General features: G+C 41.1%; 1 protein-coding gene across 1 annotated transcript; it reads left to right on the forward strand.

The window, feature by feature from the left end:
- The first annotated feature begins 1342 nt into the window (after positions 1-1342).
- On the forward strand, positions 1343-22059 carry pik3r1 (phosphoinositide-3-kinase, regulatory subunit 1 (alpha)). The gene is made up of 15 exons (XM_084935790.1): positions 1343-1598; positions 2624-3257; positions 11663-11755; positions 11845-11919; positions 12127-12258; positions 12924-13125; positions 13437-13519; positions 17852-18053; positions 18149-18329; positions 18433-18558; positions 18643-18785; positions 18876-19052; positions 19167-19241; positions 19328-19498; positions 19652-22059. The coding sequence occupies exons 2-15, from the start codon at positions 2918-2920 to the stop codon at positions 19839-19841; spliced, it is 2190 nt and encodes a 729-aa protein (XP_084791916.1). The 5' UTR covers positions 1343-1598; positions 2624-2917; the 3' UTR covers positions 19842-22059.
- The last annotated feature ends 3388 nt before the right edge of the window (positions 22060-25447 follow it).

Consider the following 25447-nt stretch of genomic DNA (forward strand, 5'->3'; position numbering starts at 1 on the left):
GCATGGTTGCTAAATTTACACTTCCACTTGCTTTTTGTGGCAGTGAAGAACATATAATGAATAACTACTCATTCGGAGCAAACACCGCTTGGCATGTTTGTGTGATATTCTGCTGTATAAACAAGCCAATAAGCCATAAGGCATTTATGGGAAGCATGAAATCCACATTTGCATGGTTTACTCTTAATTTTTCTTTTGGGAAAATATCAACAAGTTCCGGTCCAGCAACTGTGCTATGGCAGAGGTGTAGTTTGGTTATCTGCAGGGGGAGCAGATGGGTCACCAGAGCCTGACTATTTAATCAGGGGATGAGGTGTGGTGCTGGCACAGTGAGGGATTATATGGTCTGGTGGTTCAAATATTCATTTCTGTCATCTGCAGCAGAAATATAAAACCCATCTTTAATATTCAGTGGACACAGGTTAGTTACTTTTGCATTGAAAAGGAAGAAAGCTACATTTCCTGTTAGTGTTGTAATAGTGGACTGAAATTTTGTACTTTTAAAGCTTGTTTTTTGCATGTTAATATGACTCAAGGAAAGATGTCTAAAAGATGTCAATCAGCAGCTTGAAGTTCCGAGTTACTGTTAGTTTCAACACCATCAACTCCTGATTTCTACGCTACTTCCTCTTTTCTGAGTGGTCATGGCCTCTGATGTCTGTGTGACAGTGGAAACACTTACAGGCACCTAGCCCTGCACAAAGCTGCTTACAGTCTCTTTTTAGCGCAATCGGGACAGTGGGGTTTATGCTTGATAAGGGATTTCTTTCCCTGCCATAATTAGGCCACCCACATTCACAGTCATGTGTTTCTGATGGTGACTGAGATTATGGGACCTTCCATTCTGAGGAGATATCATGATTTATAGAAACAAAAAAGTGAAACTATGGTGACGAAACACCAAGTGCTCTCTAGGCTGTTTCTTTACAACTCTACCACATACCAATTATATCTTTCAGTGGATTTCAGTTTTCAGGTTCAAGATGTGGATTAAAAATAAGCCAATAAAGAATATAGCCAGCCCAATATATTTTTTGCTCTTTTATGCTTTAGTTTCACACTGTTTTAGTGTGCATGATTTAAAATCATACAGCTCTGGAAATAATATGCTAGATGTTTAATTTCACCAGCCAACAGAACATAGGTAACGGTAGGACTGCGTGCAAAAGTTATGTAATTTCCACAGGTGTTTCAAGTTGCAAGAGTATACAGAGAGGGGAGTGCCCACCACAACAGGAATACGATTGGATAGATTATGAGGCGTTTTTGATTGACAGAAAGCTGGACCAATGAGATGCCGCTCTGTGCTTGCCCCCTTGTTGGCCGTGGAGGCGACGTTCAAGGGAACATTTGTTCTGGATGGTGAAGCTGTACCGTCACGTCGGCAGGGTGTAGGTCGTAACATTTTGTTCTTCTCATTAAATCGGATTTAAAGTCGAGCCGAGAGTTTTTCTTTTTCAACCGTGCGCGTAAGAGATCCACCAACGGCTGCAATTAAATCTTCGCACACCGCAAATCTAAAGCTTAATAAGGAATTGGAAGTGTTTTAGTGTGGAAGAAAGAGGGCTCGTTGCATTCGTCTACGGATCCGCGTACGAGTAAGTTATTGCTCTCCAGTGTTTTTTAACCTCGCTACAAATAATTTATTTCTTATGAAGTTACAATTAAAGCGTGTTCTTGTTAAGTACTTAAATTTTGTTGAGTTATTTAAAACTACTTAAAGCGACTCATCATCATCCTCGGTTTAACATGCACTCCTTTTTTTCATTGAAGTTTATTTTTTTTTTCCCAATTCCCTGTTCTGCTAACTTTTTCGTTACAACTCTAACCTTGCTAATAGCCTAAGCTATCTGATTCTGGTTTTAAATAGAGACGTTTAGTAAACCCTTATCCTGTTTTCCTCTAGCTGATAGCTAATTAGGCTGTGGTTTAGTTTAGCAGCAGGCTGATGTTGGCTAGCTAACTTAGCTGACTACTCCCCCGACATTTTTGCAGCGGCTGTAAAGTTGCACCGCAGGGCTGTAAAGCCGCCAGCAGAATAAACTGGACCCATGCATACGTTTTTAAACGCACAAATTCGCTCCCTGCGCGTTTTAAAACTCTAAACCTATGAATAAGGGTGATATTTATTTATATAACTCTGTCGGCATTAGAATAAAGCTGTCAAGTATAATGCTAACGCTAGCCCACTATATGTTGGCAGGGCAGCAGAGAAGTCGATTTCAGTGTGCCAGAAACTGTAAATGTTCCAATAAAACTACACTGTCATCAATATGGAGGCTGCTCTTCAGTAAATTATTTACTTTTTAATAGTTATTTTGTTGGCAGCTGATTTAAAAAAAAAAAATTTAAAAAAAATACTGAGTGGGTCAGTGATGACACACATTAGAACTGTTGCAGACATGATTTGGAAGCCATGTGGCAAAGTAGGGCCACAAATGCATTATGGCGTATCATTATAAAAGTGTGCATTTTAAATGTATTTACTGTATACTGTGGGCCTACTGTATTTATATTGTAAAAACTTGGCATAACCCATTTCGTTCACATTGGGCATTGTAAGGAGCCCATCATAGTCTTGTGCTGCCTGTTGTAAATGCTCATCTTACATCTCATCTTACAGGTCTGGGCAGCATTATCAAGATCACAGCTGCAGGCCATTTACTGATGGGTACATACTGCGAGGCAACACACCAAGAGAGCTGCAAATTATTCGCGAGAGACGGGAACTGTGAAAGAATGAAGACAAGCTAGAGACTGTTTTCACTGTAAAATCATAAATTGTAGCTTTGTTGGAACAACAGCCATTTCAACCAGCAAATGAGTAGCTGGGCTTAAGTTACTCAGAAAAAAACCCCTTAAAAATAACAAGACTGGTTCAGACTCATCTTTACAAGTGAACATTAAACACACAAACATGAGTGCTGAAGGGTATCAGTACAGAGCACTTTATGATTATAAAAAAGAGAGGGAGGAGGACATTGATCTGCATGTTGGGGATATATTGTTGGTAAGCAAAGGAGAGCTGGTGGCTCTCGGGGTCACCGATGGCCTGGAGCAGCGGCCAGATGAGATTGGCTGGTTGCCAGGCTTTAACGAGACCACTCAGGAAAAAGGGGACTTTCCTGGCACCTATGTAGAGTACATTGGGAAGAAATGGATCTCTCCCCCTACACCCAAGCCAAGGCCCCTGAGACCCTTACCTGTTGCTCCAGCCTCCTCCTTCAAGTCAGAGATGGACTCGGACTCAGAACAAGGTGAGTTTAAACAAGAACTGTTAAACCATGTTTATTGGTATCAAATTCATGGGTGTTCTCCTTTATCTCAAAGTTCTGAAGGTTTTTTTTTTTCGGGATTACCAACATAATACACGGCAGTGTGATCTCGGTACGAAAAAGGGGACACATGCATGAGCTATCTGTATATCTTGCTAGTTTAAGCTACAACGGTTTTCATAATCTGTCTTGACATTATTATTAATTGTGACAATTTGAATGTATTAAAATCCTGAGGGTGTAAACTGATGTTAGCAATATTAACCCCCCCCCCCTTCCCCCCCAAACTGTTATGTCGCTTTGTGCATTCTCTGGTAGTCCACTGACACAGACAACTAGTTAAGTGTTAAAGTAAAACCTTAGCAAGTCAGAGTTGTGAATCTGTTATCAGCAGGATGCTGATGCTGCAAAACAGGGTTTTGTTTAACAACTCTGCCTGGTGCGGTACAGCTGCACTGAATGTGAACCATGCTCAGTCCCAGAGGACACGGGCTCTGGTGTTTATGCTGGATATAGTACACCAGGGCATTTTCTGCAAGCCATATGTTACCAGCCGAGATCATCTATTTTTGTCCTCAAACTGCATCTTAAGGGAATGCAATTCTCGTACCAGTGTGGAGAAGCCTGTGTAGCTCAATGTATACACTGGTAGCAGGGGGGCAGTTAAGCTAGCTCAAGCAAAACTGATCGATTGTGTCATCATTTAAACTATTTTTTTATTTTTTATTTTTTAAGCAATGTAACCAATCATTTTCTGGTCTTTTTTTTAAACACCTTGTTAAATCTCTAAAAATATCAATTACATATTACTAATATCACAGAATATCTAAGTTATAGCTGAAATATTTTGGTGGGGGGGGGGGTGTCTCCATATGTTTTTTTTATTTTATTTTTTATTTTATTTTTATTTATTTTTTTGTGGGTAAAAAAAAATTATTTCGAGATGTTTGCAGTTCAAAATGACCCTTTGAAATGTGAGTCAGTGTTACAGCTCAGGCCGCAACTATGAACTGCAGTTAAAACTCGTCTTTTTAAAGACTCTGTGGCTTGTGTTAATGTGCACTTGAAGCTTTTTGCTCACCTAAAGAGCAGCTGTAGTCGCCAGGTTTCTAGTTTTTAGGCCATTTGTGGTGCTATTGTGAAATTCTTTGCTGTGGTCTACAGTGCGAATGAGGAGCTGTTTTTCTTTTTTTTTTTCGGGTTTTTTTTTGTTTTTGTTTTGTTTTTTTTGTTAAAAAAGGGGCATATGTTGAATGGATGTGTTGTGGTTGAGTGGCAGCGCTGCCAAGTGTGAATGTAGCACTGAGAGAAGAAAAGTTGCTGTGTCCTGGGTGGTGGTGTGAGCTGGGTGGGGGGGAAAGGAGAAAGGGCCCAGAGTTGTGGGTAAAAGGGGAAGAGAGTCCCTGTGCTAGTTTCAGGATCGGTGCATGAGGATCAGGGCTGAAGTGGAGCTGGGGGCTTGGCAGAGGGGCTGCAGCTGGGATTGGGGTAGGTTGCGGGCTTTGGGAGGAGCTTGGGATCTGCATGCTCAAGGGGGCTTTGAAGAGGGTCTTGTGCTCGGAGTGTTTGTGATTTATTGCCCACCACCAAGGGATCCTGCTCCCTTCCTCCTACTCCAGATTTTTTTCTCCTTCTTCCTCCTTTTTTTTTCTTCCTTTTTTTTTTTTTTTTTTTTATGTTTTGATAGCTCCCACCATCAGCTCTGGTCCCAGGAAAAGGGTGGAGAATGGAGGGCTTGGAAAGGGGCCTCTCCTCCCTTAGCCACAGGGGGGGTTTACATGAGTGCAGCAGATGTGGAGAGGGAAAGAGAGAGACTAAAGGGCTGGGCTGGGAAACTATTAGTCCTCATTCCAGCGTTCAGCCATTCTTTTTCTTAAAAAAAAATAAAAATAAACATTAAAGTGTTGCTCCTTTTACTAGGCCTCTCAGTTAACTGAATATACATGTGTAGTGCTGCCAAGCAGAAGGAACTTGGAAAGCAAATAACCAGCTCAGAGCTCCATTTGCTTATTTGATTTAATTAAAAAAATCCACAGTTGGTTCCCAAACTGAAATTCTCCAAGTTTAAAAACTTCTCACACCTTTCACGTCTAGTATGTTGCTTTTAATGGTGAAAAAGAAGTCATTGAAGTGGAATTTCGAATAAGCTAACTGAGTCAGAGTAGTACTAAAATAAAAAATATAAGCAGCTACTTTTAGTCTGTAGCCAATTGTGTAATTCCTGATGCCCAACAAGCACTTTGCTTGTTAAAATTGTTTAGACAGCGACTATGTTATGGCCTAATAACCTCGGTGTTTTCAGTTCAGTGTTTTCAGTGTGTAATTACTTTATTTTTCTCCTCCCAGCTGTTGGCCAGCATGAGCATTTTTTCCCCCTCTTTTCCCAAAACGTTAGATAAGTATGAATAACCGGTTGTTGCTCGGCACGCTATCACTAGGTACAGCCTACACGCTCGGTCTTGTTTAAGGATATATTTGATGGCATCGGGCTGTGTTCCCCTGCTTGTCTGAACCTTATCAGTATGTTTGAAGTTTTCATGTGCACAACATTATGGTACGTGGGATTTATCCAAAAAAAAAAAAAAAATGCAGTGAAATGTTTTATAGCTTTCTGCTAAATATGCGTCCTGGTGTGTATGTAGACTTTTTTGGTTACCAAAAAATGAAATATGGATTTTAGAACTAGTAATGGATGTACTTAATGGAGCATCTGTGCTGGCTACTGGAAGGCTGAGTGCAGCCTGTACAGAGGAGACGTTTCAGGGAGAGCACTCTGCATAGCTGGAGTTTGAGATAATGCAGCTCTCCTTCTCGGGGCCTCTTTAGCACTCAGGCTGACATCTGCTAGATTGAATACACTTTCTGTTGGTAGTGTCATTTTTTTCGCTTTTTTTTTTTTTTTTTTTCCCCCCTGCTAAGAGCTCACTTTTCTCTTAAATTATACATGTAATGACTTTGGCGTAGGTTTCAAATTGGTATACTCTTTTCATTTGTCCAAAGAACAGTCACAGTTCGTTAAATCCATCCAAGTCAGCAGCAGAATAAGCACAGCAGAAGTTTATCGTGTGATAGTTTGCTCTGATGTAGTGTTCCTCTGTGGGACTAAAGGCAGCTGGGGCCAGGAATTTGGTGGTTGGGGGTACGTACAGACTGCATAGTGGACTGATTTGTACCTTTGTGATGAATCTGTATTGTGCTAAGTGCTGATTGCTGTAACTCGACGCACAATACAGCTATACAACAAATGGGTGGATGATGAATAGCATCCTAGCGATTGCTCTGTGCTGTCATTGTTATGAGTGGACAAGCTGCTGGTAAAAGGAAATATATTTGACTTTTGTACTAGGTGGAATATTAGTATGTTTAGAAGCTGTTGAGAGGAGAGAAAAAAAAAAGCTTTAGTCAGAGGTGAGAAGCGTGTCAGTGACAAATCCAGTGCCTGTGAATCTCAGACTTGAGCTGGATTTAAATATATTATGACTTGTCATAGTTTCCAGAATGGGGAGGGGAGCCTTGTCACATGCAGTGTTTAAAGCAGCCCACGTGACAAAGGAAATTTGCATTCACATCATTAAATTGCAGATATAATAAAATTTAGTTTTGACTGTCCTTAAAGAAAGGGGGTTTGTTAGTTTTGTGTTTTTGTTTGTTTTAGCATCCCGATTCAAACCCAAGATGACAAAGTTGTTTTTCCTCTCACATTTTTAGTTTTTCCATTTGTCATCAGTTTACTATTGAGCAGTCCCTTCATTTTTCATTTTAAAGTTTAGTCTGTATTAACCAGCTACCCTTTCCCATCTAGTGTTAATCAATTTTTTTTTTCTTGTAGCCTTCTCCATGGATGGTTTGTATTGTAAACTGATATATGATGCAGAGACAAATAATGTAGTAGCTTCAATAACTATTTGCATTTAATTTTTCCTTTGGTCGGATTATAATGTAAAATTAACTTTAAGCATTGCTTAAAACTGTTAAACTGCTTTAAATAACAGTGACGTGGGGGGGGAGAGAATGGTGACCTGTTCTTAATCTGTGTGGATGTGCTAGACATGACATTTATTTTTTCCCCCCTTCTGTCTGCTTCAGAGAATGTCAGACTGAGGTTATAGACACTACAGTTAAGGGGACAACTCTACTGCTGCTCAGTATATGACAGGGAAAAAGACTAGGACTCAAAAAAATAACAGATTCATCAAAAAAAAAAAGGTGTGTGTTTAAGCAAGTGAGACTTGTGTGCATCAAAGTGTGCATAACTGTTTCATTGCATGAGGCCGTTCAGAGGCTGAAGTCTGAATTGCCAAATCTTCTTTACGGGAGTCGGAGCATGTCTGCTAGCAGGATTAAGAAATGGAGCAAGCAAATAAGGCAGGGAGGAGCAGACAGACAGACTCGGTGCAATTAAACAAAGTTGAGATTGGAGAGTAACACAATTTCATTGGTGCCAGGAAAGTTGTGTGTGGTGTGCGGGCAGCTCTTGTGCACTGGAGATGTTGCATTGCATTAAGGAGTGGACACAATAAATCATCTCCTCCATTCAGTTATATCTGTCCTGGAAGTTTGTTTGCATTGTTTTGCATCAAAAGTCCTGGTCACTTCTGTTAAGGCAAGAATTGCTATATTTGTGTTTTCCCTCCTGTGCCTCTTAATGTGTCATCAGAAAAAGAGCCTTTGCAGTTGCATATCTCAAAACTATTGCGGTTAAGCAGCCATCATGATATGCCCCACTTTCGTACTATTAGAGGTGCAAGACTAAGATGACCTCTTCTTGGAAATTTTCAAGCCCAACTTGTTGAAGTTCTTGAATAAGTCATTTGCCAACAAACAAAAATAATTTGATTATGATAGTTATGGTCCCTGGTGACATTTGGCTTTTGCATCAGAACAAACAAAAATAAAAAGTTTTAGTCCTGTTTTGATTTGACCTTTTGATAACTTAAATATATTCTCAAATTAAATAATATACTGTAGCTGTGGTTTTAATAAATCCGTGCACTATTACAAGCTAGTTCACATTCAAAGTGGCTAATCTTTCAATGAAGACACTGTTTAATCATCCATTTTTACTTTATAATTTAAAGTGAGGCAGTTGTGTAGGTTGTACAATTGTGCTCAAGCCATTTAAGTAATCAGATTTGGAGTTGGTTTATTTTAATTTGATGTGAGAGGCTTCATTGGTTCTTAAATTTGATCTCACATTAGGAAACTGGCTGCTTGCATTACTTTTGCGATTCACTGATGCTCTGTGCTTCATAGGGTTAATTGCCAAGCTGTAGCAACAGTCTCCTCATTGGCTGTTACTTTGCTTTTGCACTTCATCTTCCAGCCTGCAGGAGGAGACATTGCCTGCCCTTTTTCCTAATTCAGCTCAGGGCTTCACTATTCAGCAGAGTCATGCTCAGACATGTTAGTGCTGCCCATACCAACAAAATCCAGAGAATTTGGCATTGCAAAGGTTTTAGGTTTTGGTAATACTATAAACTAGCTGCACCTAGTCTTACTAAATGCTACTGTAGAGACAAACAACTTTGAATTTTTTTTTGTACATTTTGCACAATTTTTACTTTAAAATGTGTTAGGTGGTGATCTATCACCAATGTGCCTCGGCTAGACCTTTTTTCCAGACAAGAAGAAATGTATAGGCTTAAAACGTTGGTTGCCTGAGCAGGCCTTCTAAATTTATCCAAAGTGAGTGCTATCTTTAGTGCACTGGTAGTGCCCCAGCTCTGTTCTGCCCACAGTTCTTTCGGCTCAGACGTGCCGTTTGAACCGGACAGATTGTTCCCCACACCACAGCAGAACCAGTGGCAGCTGCATCGACTTCCTCAACCTGCGGTTGTCTAACTGACTACTGACGGGCTGAGGCCTTAGGGGATATCATGAGGTCTGCCAAACATGCAGACGTGTAGAGGCACGTCCAAGGGGCCTCTGTCTCCATACCCTAGTTACCACAGAAACCAGCTTCTATTCAAGTCTTGGAGAGAGTCTGAGGAAGTGTAGCCTGTCAGCTGTTGTAAATAGAGCAAAATGCCAGCACATTGTGTTAATAGTGCAGTAATGCTACTGTAAACCATAGAGGGCCCTGTTTGTTTGTTTAATAGAATTAAAATTACCTTTCCAGAGAGAGTTGGAGATTCAGTTTGCATAAGCTACAGTAAGGAGTTTTGCAGAACCTGCATTCATCTTGTGCCATTATCACAGTTAGGTATACTTATGTGCAGTAGAAAAGAAATGGATAAATTTTACTGTAGCCAATTTTTACTCATTATCAATTTTTACAAAGTTTTTCTAGAATTAATTTGCCTTCCATGAACACATCAATTATAGGTTGGAGGTTGGCTTTTTCTTCTTCGTTTTCCTTTCCCCTTTATGTTTCTGCGGTTTGGCCTGTATGGGCACGTTGAGCCTTGATCTCATGCCAAGGCATCTCAGAAATCATCACTGATACCTTGTAGCATTTCCGCCATATTTCTTCGGCTACTTGATACAATTCCATTGGTGCCGAAACTATCACATTGTCGACAGTACCAAGAAGCAACTCTATATCCTTCCTGACCCGTGTCCCTCAGAGGCTGACTGTGGTGGGAATAAATAGGCTGGAGGATCACTTGGAAGATTCTCCTTGTTTTTTGGTTTGTCTCCAAGCTGTACAGAAGTACGAGCAGATGTTTGTATATCAATGTATTAATCATTTTCAAGTGTTTAGTGTTTTTTAGTCCAAGTAAATGTGTGAAAATTTGCTTGTTCCTTACACATATTTGTGATTTATTGTTTAAAAATTCCAGGCATCGTGCTGTCATGTGCTTTTTGAACATTGTGACAGCGGGTGGGTCGGTGTTCTAAATTTAACTTCAGGTTGTGAATTTGGTTTCTCAGAAAACCTTTTGGCTGTAGAAGGAAGATCGTGTTGGATATCTTGTCTGGGAGAAAGATTACATTTCCAAGGTGTGTGATGGCTGCACTGCATGTCTCGATCTCTATTTCAGGAAACTTTGCAAAGTCTGAGATGGAACACCAACTTCTAAGAAATCTTCCTCCCCCCTCCATTCCCTTTCAGTTTGTATTTCCAATAACATCTTCCAGATGACCAGTTGTCCAAAGTGGATTTTTGTGTGTTCTCTGGTTTGAAAGGCTTTACTAATACATGTACTTGACACACAACAAGGCAGCCTGGGTCCTTTCCTAGCCAGAGAATGTGGTTCAGAATTTATTATTTAACTGACTGAACCCTCTTTCATGCAAAAGGGTAGCTTTTCAATAACCCCTATGCGTCTATGTATTAGCCACACCAGTACTTGGCCTTTAATGCCTGATTCAAAAAAGTAATCACTTTTAGGTGGAAAGAAAAAATAATGTTAAGAGAAAGGGTCCCATTCATAGTTTTGCAGCATTTTGAAACTGCAGACCTGATGTTAAACAGTTGAGCCTTTCATAAAAAAGCCTTTTCAAAATATGCCTTGGCGAAGATTTTATTTAGATTTGCCAACTCCCCTCCTGCTTTCATGTCCACACCTGGGTGCAAAGTTCTGAAGGAAAAATAAGTTTAAAAAAAAAAAAGTCAGACCTGGCTTACCTCATATCACAGGATATTTGCTTAGTTCCTTGGTCTGCCAAACCTTAACTTCAGTGCTCAGCACCTCCTGTTGAAACAGCCTTTTATAAATACTCACATTTTACTTTTGAAGCCACTTCATTGGTCTTGTACCTGCTTCCTTTGAAGTTCTGAGGAGTCAAGAATCTAATCAGTCTTTGCTGGTTCAGATGAATGGCAGCCCCTTACCATTTAAGGTCACATGAACAGTCATCACAGGATTAACTGTATTTAACTGACTGGCCAGTTGATATCTTTATTTGGTTACACATAAACTATAGATACTTTTTTGATCTTACAAAGGGAATTCGTTGTGGTACAGTAGCATAAGAGTAAGAAATAGAACAATCTCCAAAAAGTGTAACTAAATTCTGCCGTGTGGGACTCAGTTTTGAAAGTAAAACCAGCCATTGTCAGCACTCACCTCGAAGAAATGAGCTTAGTGAAATCCCCTTAAAGCAGTGTCTGTTTTGCAAACAGCCAACAGTATAGGGTAACTGATTGTCTTGGTCGTGATTGTGTTGTTGTTTGATTTGGAAAGCATAGGTTGGATGTAGAAACATTTTCTCTTCTTGCTTTGCTGGCTTTTGTGTTTTGGGAAGGGCAGGGGTGCTAAAATGTAATTATTCAACTGTTATTAGCAAATTGTGTGGTGCCAGCATATTTATTGGACTGAGTAATTTGGTTCACAGGTATGACGCTGGAGGGAGGATTTTCACTCCGTTTACACAAACTGAAATTGCTTGTTTTATTTATTTATTTATTTATTTATTTATTTATTTATTTAAATGATCTTTAGGTTTCTGCTTGCCCGACTTGACGGAGCAGTTTTGCCTTCCAGAGATTGCTCCACCCATTTTGATCAAACTGCTGGAAGCAATTGAGAGGAAAGGTGAGCTTGACTGAATCAATTTCATATTTTTGTTGGCATTTATTTGGCATGTTATGTTTCTACAGTATGTTTCATTAATTATTTTGTAGGTCTGGATAACCCCACATTATATAGAACATTTACCGCTGGTGCTGGACTTGAAGTCAGGCAGTATTTTGATTGTGGTAAGTAGCTCTTTTTATCATGTGTTTTATAAGCCTATATGAAGAGGAAGTCTGAGTGGAAAAAATGAGTGGGGTGCATAAAAAAAGGTTTCTAAGTGTGTGCATAACAGTCTGTTGGCCCAGAAGAGTCTGTGCTATAGTTAAACCTACATTTCACTTTACTGAAGTGAGTTCAAGCGTGCGTCTTTGTGCCGTTCTGCATTTCAGACCCCCCATCTGCAGACTTGGATCACCTGGAGCTTCCAGTCCTGTGTGACGGTCTGCGTAGGTACTTGCAGGATCTTCCCCAACCCATCATCCCCACTGCAATATATGCTCAGATGGTTCACAGTGCTAAAGGTGAGAACAGAAGGTTCCCTCACAGTTTCAGTGGTCATTTGTTGACTGTACAGGTTGGCCTAAAGAGAAGTGCTGACGTAATGTACTCGTGCCCTGCTGCTGAACATCGTGTACTCATGAACACTAAACCACAAGACCTCATCAGTACCCATTGTGTCTGAGGACTTCTTTTTTTTTCTTTTTTTGTTTGTGTAAAATGAGCTTTTTCTAAAACGTCTATGGGTCCTTTAAGAAAATAAGAAATAGAAATCTATGAATTTATTTCTAATTGTGTATTTTAGCACATTTCCTTAACCTTTGTCTTGCTGTCTGTTGCAAGCAGAGGGGAAAAGAAGAAATTCTCAGTGTTATGCCGCGCTGCATTCTCTTGCTGTCACATGGCCAGAAACAGGATATCTGCGGTTAATAGGAACTAAAACAAGCCTGAAATTTATCTCTAGCATCTCTGAGCAGCCAATCACCTGCCAGTGTACCTTATGCTCATTGTCAACCACACAGTGTCTCTGCGGTTTTCAAGTCTTTATTGCACATGACTCCTTTTTCCATTTCTTTACTGTGTAAAGAGAGCTTTCATTTTGTGCTGCTTTTTAACTGCAGAAGACTTTAAAGTAGGGCACTTTATCTCCTGTCTTCCTGAACATTTTGGCTATTCTCATCTTCAACAGAGGTGGTGAATCCTGAGGAATGTGCCCAGCTACTACGTCGCTTTGCCAGCGCCCCAGCCCGGCCTCCCCAGTACTGGCTGACTCTCCACTGTCTGCTAAGGCATTTTGCTAGAGTGTGCCAAAACGGTTCCAAGAACCTGCTCAGTGCCAGATCGCTGGGCGAGATCTTCAGCCCTGTGTTTTTCAGACAACAGGCCACCAGGTGGGTATTGGCAGTGTAAGGCTTATGCTGCATATTTTGGTTTGTAAAAGATAGGCACTCAGTCAGCAGACAGATAAGCATGCAGGCTTAGTCAAGAAATGGCAAGACACGCACTGCAGTGTATCACACATTCATGTGTTTTAGCTGTACACGGATGTAGGTTGGAGCTTTTCTGCTTACCAGCTGTGCTTCACAATTAAAGTAGCTAAGCCTGAATTGCTATCTGATTGAAAACCGCACAGAGCAGCAGTGACTGTCACCTTGGCTCTGAAACAAACTTTGTTTACCTTGCTTTTTTGTCCCCCTCACAGTTGTGAACCCAGTCTGGATTCTCACATCAAGATCATTGAGGTTCTGGTGACCAGTGAGTGGAGTGACAGTCAAGCTGCACCAGGTAATTGACTGCTGTATTTTTGCTCGATTTTTCACCCATCACAAAACTACTAAGTGCTGTTCCTACTACTGTGGGTGCTCAGGGCATGAAAGTAAACGGTTAAAAAATGAATTCAGTTAAAAAGGAAAAGTAGATGGAAAGGATGTTGTGCATTGCATTACTGATCTAACTGAAAGCTGTAAGGAACTTGTGCAGGATTTACATTGAAAGGAGAACATAAATGTATGCTCTGCATTGACTGTGCACAGCACAGACTGAGACCTGAGCTATTAATAGCTTGAAGAGGAGGGTCGAGACTTAGTGCTGCTGCAGTTGTAGGGAACCACAAAGTACCCAGTGATTGGAAAGTTACTCATATTATGGCGCTAAAGCGAGTTGATTTTTTTTTTTTTTTTTTTTTTTAGCATGTGCTTATTAGTAGAAACAAGTGTTCTAAGTTGAATCTTTGTGGAGTAGTTTGAATTAGGTCTGCTCAGTTTGTAAAGCATGAAAAGTTTTCTTTCTGAACTAGCATATTTCCATGTTGCAGATGAGTGCTTTTTTTTTATGCAATGAAATGGTATTATGTATTATGTAAAAGGTTCTCACTGGAATTTAATGACTACAAAGTAGCAACCTGTGTTAGAACAGTATTTCTCTGTCTAGCTTTATTTTTGTCAGCCTCATGAATATGAAAATTGGGGAATTTGCATGTGATGTAAAATCTTCAGTAAGATTCTGGGTTGTTCTTGGAGCACATTTTTATTTTTTTTCGTCTCTCCTCTGGCTTTTGCTGTTATGTAGCATGTGCCTCCAACGGTATAGATGACAGATTCGTGCAAGTCTGATTTTGTTCGTGTTACTGCAGTGGACTGCATACAGACAAAGCTGGTCTGGTGATTTGAGACAGCACAGCATTGCATGGCAGTTCTGTTTTTACAGCTCTAGTTGGGAGCGGTGTCATTGGCTGGCCCAGAGGCTCAGCACCGACTGTGGCTGCTTAAACTTTTTATTACCTGTTAGGACTATTTATAACGCTCCTGTGCATGGTCTGCTCTCAGCTGTCAGTGATTTGCACCTGCAGGGAGCTCTTTGGCTGTAGGCTTGATGCATGGCTGACTGAATGGTCGGGCAGGCAAGAGAGAAACCCTGAAATGCTTTTTGTTGGTTCTGCACATACCCATAAAGACTGTACCCAGTGTAACACATGGCAATGTTTAGTCGGGCCAGACTGGTTTCAGTCACCTGTCTAATGCAAATAGTACGGGTAAATAACCTACTTTCTAAACACACATGTACGGAACATGCATGCATTTCTGTGAATGACCTGTATGCGCGCGTGTGTGTGCCTCCTCCCAGTTACTGCGTTCCTATTTTAAGTAAGCGACAAAAGGCCCACTTAGATTTGGTTGGCTGGAAAGTCGGCCTGCTCCACAGAGCACTTCTTGTTAACTCAGGGCTGCTTGTAGTTCTAGGGCCACTTGCCTCCCCCTTCAGTGGATGTCCACATGTCCTCCCTGTCTCAAAGTGCTCAACTCAGCAAATATTTGAAACTTTGCAAGTTAATCATAAGACTGCCCCCCTCCTTCCCCACCCCCTCCCCCAAGCCTCCGCCTTTACAAACAGAAAGAGGGAGTGACCAAAGAGCATAGAGAGACACACAAACCAACGCAGCTGGCACAAGTGGCTGCTTTCAGAACAGGCTGCATCGACACTGGAGCAGCTCCTGCTAATCATTAACTTTGTGACTACACGTGAGCAGGCCTCCGCCTCACAGGGCTCAGAAAGGGAAAGACAGAGAGACTCAGCCCTTTACCGCACCTTCAGCAGGAACTGAGCAGTCAGTCAGTAAGACAGTTGCATGCGGCACCTGCTTCACGTCGAGCGGATTACCTGGATTTCATTAAGAGGCACACAAAGCCGTGACCTTTTAAGAATTAAAACAGACCACGTCCATGTACTCACTGGTCTAAACTATGAAATGGAGCTTTACAGAAGGACTTGAAACTAACTCTGTTGGATTTACTTTATTGTTTGGGAATAAAAGAGAAGCTGCAAAGAAGAGAGAACTGATTCCTCGAGACATGCACAACTTGCAACGTAAGTTTGATGTTTCAGGTCTTGTCTTATAAAGGTGTCAAAAGTGGAACATTGTGTGTTCTGCTGCGTTTGCCTTCAGGCTATAACGAAATGGGCCTCATGCGTAAGATTAAGACACAAATGTCACAGCTTAGAAAAGACAGAACAGGAATAATAGGTTTGTGATTTAGTAAGACTTCAATCTTTGCTAGCAGCAAACTTGCCTCGGGCAACTGCTCATGCTTATGAGTTATGGGCCATACTTGGAGAGTGCGCATGAACCTCTGCATTAAGATCAGACAAAAGAGGCTCTTGAACATTTAAGTAGTTTATAGCTATGGTGGACAATGGCTAGTTGATGTTAAAGTCTTTTTAAATCCACTGTTGTATCTTTTTTTTTTTTTTTCTTCTATCAAAGTGCGGTGGAACAGGTTTGTTCACTTAGGTCTTACTGAAACATTAAAACCTGTTCTTTTTTTTCCTCATTTGTAGTTGATGTGAACTATATAACTTAAGCGTCTAAAATTTCCACCAACTGTCCCTCAATTGAACTAAGGACAACGATTGCTTTCACTTGAATCTTCTACCTTTACCAAGAACTGGGGCTATTTTAATTTCACTCAGGAAATCAAGGGAGCTATCCCTGTCGTGCTGAGCGTCACGCTGTGGGATTACAGACGTATTTTGGAGCTCTGGGTGCCGCTGACCGGGCCAGGCATTATAATTTAGCTGCGTACGTGCTGCTGCAGCAGAGTAGGCTTTACGAGTGCCAGCAGTGGGACGGACTAAATGTCCGTACGACACTCGCGGGGAGGAGGGGCCGAGTAACCTGCAGGGGAGCAAGTGGACAAGCTGAACAGAGAGCGAGAGGATGACAGAGGAGAAGCATGGAACAGGGAGCAGGTCCTTTCTCTCTCCTCTGCTAGCAGAGAGATGCGGCGCGTTTGCTTTCGCAGATGGATGCACACCGGAACGCAGTGCTGGTTGATGCAGAGACGCAGTCGTTTCAGTTTATCTATTTAGTGTTCTAAAAAGGCGACACTTTTACAATGATCTCATCGCTCACAGGAAATGAAAGATGCAGGAGCGGTTGGTGACAGACCCCCTGTGTGATTGGCTGTGGTAAGTGATGTAACACGTTACTGAGCAAGCTGCCCTTAATGGCTTTTCAAGTACGTGTTTAAGTGGCTGTAATAAAGTATTTGTGTGGAGCAGAGGCGAGATTGGATCAGCGCAAGTTGTCTGTCTGTGGAGGTGTTTGGCTCTGATTTTAGAAGCTTGGTTTCTTCACACGAGTTAGAAATTTCTAGTAATCTGGAGACAAAGTGTGATCAGGTTGGAAGGCAGGCGGTATGCAGAGAAGCGCTGTGGTCGGATTGGTAGGTTGCATTTGCGCAGAATGGAAACATTTGAAATCTATGTCACGGTTGTAGCTGTGTGCACAGTGCTTGTGGTTTCAGCGTGCAAAGTTCTGCAAGGTCCATTGCAGCAGGAGGGTTGTGAATGCAGTGGCAGCGAACAACGGCAGTGCAGATTTGTGGGGTTTAAAAATAGCCGACTGCCTTATCTCTGCTACTGGTAGCTTCACGGTGAGCTCCAGCTTTAAGAGTTTAATTGATTTACTGATGGTAGAAGAGAATCTGGTTATCCTGCGTTAAAGCGCAGCCTTTCCTGCTGGTAAAGGCTTAAAGGGTCATTAGGATTTTAGTCTGTCCTATTTTACTGTAAAATGTTGTGCAGCCGTCTTTTTCTGCTGTTCTCTCTGCATTTTTTTTCCCTGCATGAAAAAGGATTCACTGCTGCGTTAGGAGCTGGAAATATTTATAGATGGCTCCATTTCTTGAATGAAATTCATTCTAACTGACTCACGCTTCAGTTCTCCTCCCACTGCCTCACCAATGCTGCCTCTCTGTTGGACATGGGAAGCCTTTTTTTTTTTTCTTTTTCTTTTTTTTTTTTTTCCTTTCCCCACAACCCAATTCATGGAATAGGATGCATGCGAGCGAGCATGTGTGCCTACGTGCTATCAGATGAGGGTTCATTCTTTTGAAATATTAAATAAATTCAAAGAGCAAAGTTTTTTTGTATTTTTAATTATTTACAAGAAGATCAAGTAAACATTTTAAAGGCAGTGCAAGCGTTCCCCTAAAAATCTGCCTTAAAATGTCCAGATCTCGAGCTCTGAGTCGGCTTTATTTTAACACAAACACTCATAAGCCTAATCACATTGTAGTCGATTTATTTACGTTCTGTGTTCTCTGCCTTTTCCTGCAGCTCTACCTCCAAAGCCACCCAAGCCCACATCTGTGATTAACAACGGTATGAACAACAACATGGCGCTACAAGATGCTGAATGGTACTGGGGAGACATCTCAAGGGAGGAGGTCAATGAGAAACTGAGGGACACTGCAGATGGTACGTTTTTGGTGCGGGACGCCTCTACAAAAATGCACGGAGACTACACTCTGACTTTGAGGTACGTGTCTTGTCCTCTGTTTCCTCAAATTGACTGTTTATCCATTTGTAGTTAGTGACCTGTTGGTTTAACCGCCGCTGCTGTTTCGTCTACAGGAAAGGAGGAAACAACAAGCTTATCAAGATATTCCATCGAGATGGCAAATATGGCTTCTCTGATCCACTAACCTTCAACTCAGTCGTCGAGCTCATTAACCACTATCGCAACGAGTCCCTGGCTCAGTACAACCCCAAGCTAGACGTCAAGCTGCTGTACCCCGTGTCTAAACACCAGCAGGTGAGGTGGCAGCTCAATGCATCCCAGCAGAATTAAAACACCTGCGTGTTTAAAGCAGTTGAACCTCAACTTTTTCTGTATTTGACTGTGACTCTTTCTTCAGGATCAAGTGGTAAAAGAGGACAACATCGAAGCTGTGGGCAGGAAGCTCTGCGAGTACCACCAGCAATACCAAGAAAAGAACAAAGAGTACGATCGTCTCTATGAAGAGTACACCAGAACATCACAAGTGAGTACCACCCCACACCTAGCATCAAGAGTGTTACTGCAGTGTTTGTAGGTCAAGTGCTTAACACTGTGCTTCTGCTCGCAGGAAATCCAAATGAAAAGGACGGCAATAGAGGCTTTCAATGAAACTATCAAAATATTCGAGGAGCAATGCCAAACACAAGAGCGCTACAGCAAGGAGTATATTGAGAAATTCAGGAGAGAAGGCAATGAAAAAGAGATTCAGAGGTAAGAACAGACCACACTTTGTTGTGCATCAGCTGATAACAAAATGCTTGCTCTGCTCAGAACTCATCCTTTTTTTTCCTCTCCTTCCAGGATCATGGGAAATTACGAGAAGTTGAAATCGAGGATTAGTGAAATAGTAGACAGCAAGCGCAGGCTGGAAGAAGACTTGAAGAAACAGGCAGCAGACTACAGGGAGATCGACAAGAGGATGAACAGCATCAAGCCTGACCTCATCCAGCTCCGCAAGACCAGAGACCAGTATCTCATGTAAGTGCAGCGCCTGAACAGCATCCTGGCTACATCGGAAACTAGTCTTCCCTCTGAGGGAAATCAAAATTGGTCTGTCCTGCTTTCTAATGTCCATGACTTTTCTCTTTGTAGGTGGTTGACCCAGAAGGGAGTAAGGCAGAAAAAACTCAACGAGTGGCTGGGAATCAAGAACGAGAGCACAGAAGAGTAAGTTAGCGAGTGTCAATCATCCACTCGCTGGACAAAAAAATGTGCGTTTTTCATGACAACTTATATTTGTTTTGTGTTTTTAGTCAATATTCTATGGTGGACGATGATGAAGACCTTCCTCATCATGATGAGCGGACCTGGAAGCTGGGCAACATCAATCGATTACAGGCGGAGGCGATCCTCCAGGGCAAGAGAGACGGAACATTCCTGGTTCGAGACAGCAGCAAAGCGGGATGCTACGCCTGCAGTGTGGTGTACGTATCTGGCTGTTACGTAGCAAAGAATTGTAGTTTTAGTGTTGAAATGTCTACCTGCTGTTACGGCTCCAGCCACCACTGAATGAACTAGTTTTAAAGTTGATGGAGAGCATCACAGAGCAGGTTGTGACTCCTGTCCTCTCTTTGCAGTGTGGACGGCGAGGTGAAACACTGCGTCATCAACAAGACCCCCACAGGGTACGGCTTCGCTGAACCTTATAACCTGTACAGCTCATTAAAAGAACTCGTTCTTCACTACCAGCACACGTCTTTGGTCCAGCACAATGACTCTCTGAATGTGACACTAGCGTACCCTGTGTACGCTCAACAGAGACGATGAGGACCCGGACGTATCCATATTGACGATTAAGGCCCCATGGAAGTTGGAGACATGTTTCGACCACCATGATTAAGGCTTCGATAGCCGGACTCAGACTTGAAGTTGGAGGAAAAGACACAACAAAGCCTGAAACATTTCAGTGACTTTGCCTAAACCATGAGCCTGAGGCGAGTCTGAATGTAGATTTTTTTTCCCTTTTTGCTTTTTGTGGGAGCACAGAATCGAGCGAACACTGCTGAACTCGCCCAGCGGAGGACATTTGAGGCCTTCTCCTTATGGTGCTTGTTTTTGTTTTGTTTTTTCCCCCTGTTCCCAAAAGCTTTACCAGCTGGATTATCAAATCGCAACAGAACTCACCGGCTACAAATTTAGTTTTTCCTTTTTCCCCTTCTTCCCCTGTTGTGTGTGTCTGTGTGCGTGTGTGTGTGTGTGAGACTGTCCATGTGACCAAATCTCATAGAATCAGGAAACTCTGTGATATTGGAGGGCTGTGTAACACTTTGCTTGTATTAACTGTTCAGTAGCAGACCATGGATCAGCTGACAAATGTAGCAAAATGGCACTTTTTAAAAAACAAAACAAAGTTTCTTTTTTTTTCTTTTTTTTGAAAAAAAAAAAAAAAAAGAAACTCCTATGGACTTTTATTAGAAGAGCAGAGAGGACAAGTACCCACATTCTGCCTTCTCACTGATGAGCATTACAGTGCATACGTAAACTTGATTTGAACTGTGGGCAGAGAGAAACTATGAATGGACTATTCTTTCATGTACATATGTGAAAATGTGCAGTCATGACTCATACCAAAAAGGATTTGTTCCTCTTTAGTTGTATCCTGATCTGCTATGCAAACCTTTCTCCATTTTTATTTCAGAATTGTTTTATTCTGTTGCAAACCCACAATATAAGCTTGTTTTAGTGCTTGAAAAGTATTTTTTGTTCCTGTGTAAATATCCAAGAGGATATTTTGTCAAAATGCCAAGATACAGTTTAAAAAAATGCTTATGATTTTTAAAGATGATAGAAACATACTTTATTATAAATTACTTTAACAACTGGTATACAGATGAAAGTTTTTTTTGGGCTTCAAACTAATGTTTTCTTCTCAGGCAGAGCCTTTTGAGTATTTGAGCTGCTTTAGTCACAAGTACTATTTCCGACAGAGCTAAGCCTACATGCAGTTCTTTGTTAAAACGGACAAAGAAGGTCAGGCTGATGGGATTGTACGACCCTTATCTACCATCACAGAAACAGTATAGATTTATTTTGTTATAAAATATATTTGTTCCCATATGAGAATATATCAAAGCAGACTGGTGTTTTCAACTGGTGGATATTGCTATTAAAGATCAATATGCATTGTACACTTACTATTTTTTCTGTATCAGAAAATCACTGTTTACATGGGTGGATCGGCTCATTTCAGATGGTAACATAATATTTCATAACCCCTAAAAGAAGGAAAACAAAGAGCCACGTGCTCTATTCCCACACCCTAAATTTGGCTTTTACAAGTCTACGATACAAGTGCGCCAGACCACGTAAACTATGACGTGAAAAATCACAAACTGTATTACTCACAATATATTTTGTAACCCTTCAACATGTCATCACAGCTGTCAGGTGACCCTGTTGAACGTATCTGTAGAAAACTAGTTGTAGAGACATTAACAGAATCTGATTTTGATAGTTTTCCCGTTTTTTGTTGCCGTGACACTTTACTTTAATTTCCATCTTGGACACAACTTGTTCTCTTGGGAACAGTCTACATGTACAAACCACGGAGGAAAGCTTAGTTTTAATTCACAATTTTCGTTATTTACACACAGACTAGTTTAACACATTTGACCAAATTACTCATTCACAACTTTAAATGTAACACATTTATAGGAATTGTCTTTCCTTTTTTCTTCCCCTCCCTTCCTCCAAAGCTGTTAACAGGTGTGTCTCATATTTGACATTTAGATCCTCAGCAGCTGCTGGCATGAACATTTTGATTCCCTTTGTCAATTTTTCTTAAGTTTGACAACATGCACCATTATTTCTTTACCCCATTTCTGGGTAGTATTGTTGTTTTATTGTCCTTTTTATTTGAAGCTCCTCTTTGGTGTTGGCGTCCCAAAAACGATTGGATTGAGATTGCCAGTGTTCCCCAGTTTTGCTTTGAATCTGTATTGGGCTTTGTTAAAAATGAAATAAAACTCTTCTTTTTACGAAACAATGGCTTTGTTTTGACTGATGAGTAAAATGAGTTCACATTGGTGTTGCTCTGTTGGCAGTTTTGGCCAAACTGACAGTATGTAACTGATTCTATTCTCTTAACTAGAGTAACTGTAGCTTAAGAGGGTGGTTGACAACTACAATTACTGAAACAGTTGCTTCAAAAACGGGGATTAGTGCTGCAGATTTGGTAAACTGATGTTAAAACAAGATGAAGTCAGTCTATTATTGAATGTTGGCAATTACAGGGAGTGCAGAATTATTAGGCAAATGAGTATTTTGTCCACACCATCCTCTGCATGCATGTTGTCTTACTCCAAGCTGTATAGGCTCGAAAGCCTACTACCAATTAAGCATATTAGGTGATGCGCATCTCTGTAATGAGAAGGGGTGTGGTCTAATGACATCAACACCCTATATCAGGTGTGCATAATTATTAGGCAACTTCCTTTCCTTTGGCAAAATGGGTCAAAAGAAGGACTTGACAGGCTCAGAAAAGTCAAAAGTAGTGAGATATCTTGCAGAGGGATGCAGCAGTCCCAAAATTGCAAAGCTTCTGAAGCGTGATCATCGAACAATCAAGCGTTTCATTCAAAATAGTCAACAGGGTCGCAAGAACCGTGTGGAAAAACCAAGGCGCAAAATAACTGCCCATGAACTGAGAAAAGTCAAGCGTGCAGTTGCCAAGATGCCACTTGCCACCAGTTTGGCCATATTTCAGAGCTGCAACATCACTGGAGTGCCCAAAAGCACAAGGTGTGCAATACTCAGAGACATGGCCAAGGTAAGAAAGGCTGAAAGACGACCACCACTGAACAAGACACACAAGCTGAAACGTCAAGACTGGGCCAAGAAATATCTCAAGACTGATTTTTCTAAGGTTTTATGGACTGATGAAATGAGAGTGAGTCTTGATGGGCCCGTGGCTGGATTGGTAAAGGGCAGAGAGCTCCAGTCCGACTCAGACGCCAGCAAGGTGGAGGTGGAGTACTGGTTTGGGCTGGTATCATCAAAGATGAGCTTGTGGGGCCTTTTCGGGTTGAGGATGGAGTCAAGCTCAACTCCCAGTCCTACTGCCAGTTTCTGGAAGACACCTTCTTCAAGCAGTGGTACAGGAAGAAGTCTGCATCCTTCAAGAAAAACATGATTTTCATGCAGGACAATGCTCCATCACACGCGTCCAAGTACTCCACAGCGTGGCTGGCAAGAAAGGGTATAAAAGAAGAAAAACTAATGACATGGCCTCCTTGTTCACCTGATCTGAACCCCATTGAGAACCTGTGGTCCATCATCAAATGTGAGATTTACAAGGAGGGAAAACAGTACACCTCTCTGAACAGTGTCTGGGAGGCTGTGGTTGCTGCTGCACGCAATGTTGATGGTGAACAGATCAAAACACTGACAGAATCCATGGATGGCAGGCTTTTGAGTGTCCTTGCAAAGAAAGGTGGCTATATTGGTCGCTGATTTGTTTTTGTTTTGTTTTTGAATGTCAGAAATGTATATTTGTGAATGTGGAGATGTTATATTGGTTTCACTGGTAAAAATAAATCATTGAAATGGGTATATATTTGTTTTTTGTTAAGTTGCCTAATAATTCTGCACAGTAATAGTCACCTGCACACACAGATATCCCCCTAAAATAGCTAAAACTAAAAACAAACTAAAAACTACTTCCACAAACATTCAGCTTTGATATTAATGAGTTTTTTGGGTTCATTGAGAACATGGTTGTTGTTCAATAATAAAATTATTCCTCAAAAATACAACTTGCCTAATAATTCTGCACTTCCTGTACATCTACACATCTGTCTGTGATAATACAGCAATTAACTTTAAATTCATGGAAATCACAAATCCTTTGCCATATCCATACATGGAAATTCCCACTACTATATCTGAAACACATTCCTCCTGCTGCAGGAAAGCCATTTAACTGTAAAGGAACATTCGTATATAATTACTGCTAAAATCGGCATCCAAAACATGCTAAGCTAAACATGAGATTAATGCAGTGTTGAACACTCCAAAAGTGACAGCCTACCTCCTTGACCTTGATTTTGATGGAAAATGAGGTCAAGGGGAAGGGCTGATCCAAAGGAAAATGAATTCAGTGATAATCCTAGCAATCTAACAGACCTAACTATAGCAATCCCTGAACGCACTTTGATACAGTTAATATATCTTTTAATCTTGGTTTAGAGAGGCAATACGTGGACAAGAAGCAGACTTTATTACAGCATCATATTTTTCAGAGTTCACCTGTGGGGTTAAGAGCCTGTGGTTGAAAATTCAGTTACATTTGAATGATCTGTGCTGAAGTATCCCTGCGATTTATGGGTTGGTCTTATCACCTTTCATTTTCATAAAGGAGATCCAGGGGGTGCCTTACTATAGAGAATTTCACGAGTTCCTATATTATAACAACTATAATATGAAAACACTATAAAGTATATTAACTACTTGGAAGCATCTATAAGAACGATAAGATACTTCCAAGTAACTTTGCAAAACTGACTTCTGCTAAATTTTGATACAGCTGATCTTCCAGCATCATAGATTCAGATCTCTGAACAGGTTTGAGGTTTTTCCCCAGCATTGTGGTGCGTTACAGACATTTACTGGTGTACAAACCAGTTTTTGCTGACTGACAGCCAGTGTTGTGAAATGCTTTTGATGTTTGAAAGGCCTAAACTTGGTGAGCATGACTGTCATACCAGATGTAGAAAGCAGAACACACTGTCAGTTTGGAACTTTTTCAATAGATTATATCTGTTAGCACATGTACTAGCTAGTGGAAAATTACCATGGAGGTTTACAGAAATGCTGAAAGATGGCCTCGTTGACATTTTAGGAGAAAATGTTGTTTCCAGTGACTTTGCATTTTGTTTCAGAAATTCATGAAACTGTATATTTAGCATATCAAATTATATTCTTGATTGTAGTACCTGAGTAGAACTGAATATGTTGACTTTGAGTTGATGGTGTTAGTTCACAATTTTATTAATAGACTGAAAATACTTGCAGATGAAGCAGTCCTTTAGGTTTCATCCAGCAGTTGCCTCCAGCTGGATGTGGGATGTCTTGCATTTGAATATAAAGTGGCCATGCATCTCCAAGCGTGAGGTCAAAGGTTTGATCTGGGAAACAGTGAAGTGCCCAGACATGGGTGGCGGATGATAGTAGTAGTAGTGTGGGTGCTGGTCAGACAGAGCTGAGCCTGAAGGCGAAGCATAACAAGGATGACTACTAGGTGTAGTGTTTCCTTCAGGACGGAGACCTGAGGACAGACCCAGAAGACACTAGGGAGTATACGTCTCATAGCTGGCTTTTAATGCTTTTTTGTCTCCCAGAGGGAAACATGGAGGTTGGACGACAGGATGGTCTGG

The sequence above is a fragment of the Perissodus microlepis genome, chromosome 7 (genome assembly GCF_051167445.1).
Source record: "Perissodus microlepis isolate ML-2025 ecotype Zambia chromosome 7, ASM5116744v1, whole genome shotgun sequence".
NCBI classification, from domain to species: domain Eukaryota; kingdom Metazoa; phylum Chordata; class Actinopteri; order Cichliformes; family Cichlidae; genus Perissodus; species Perissodus microlepis.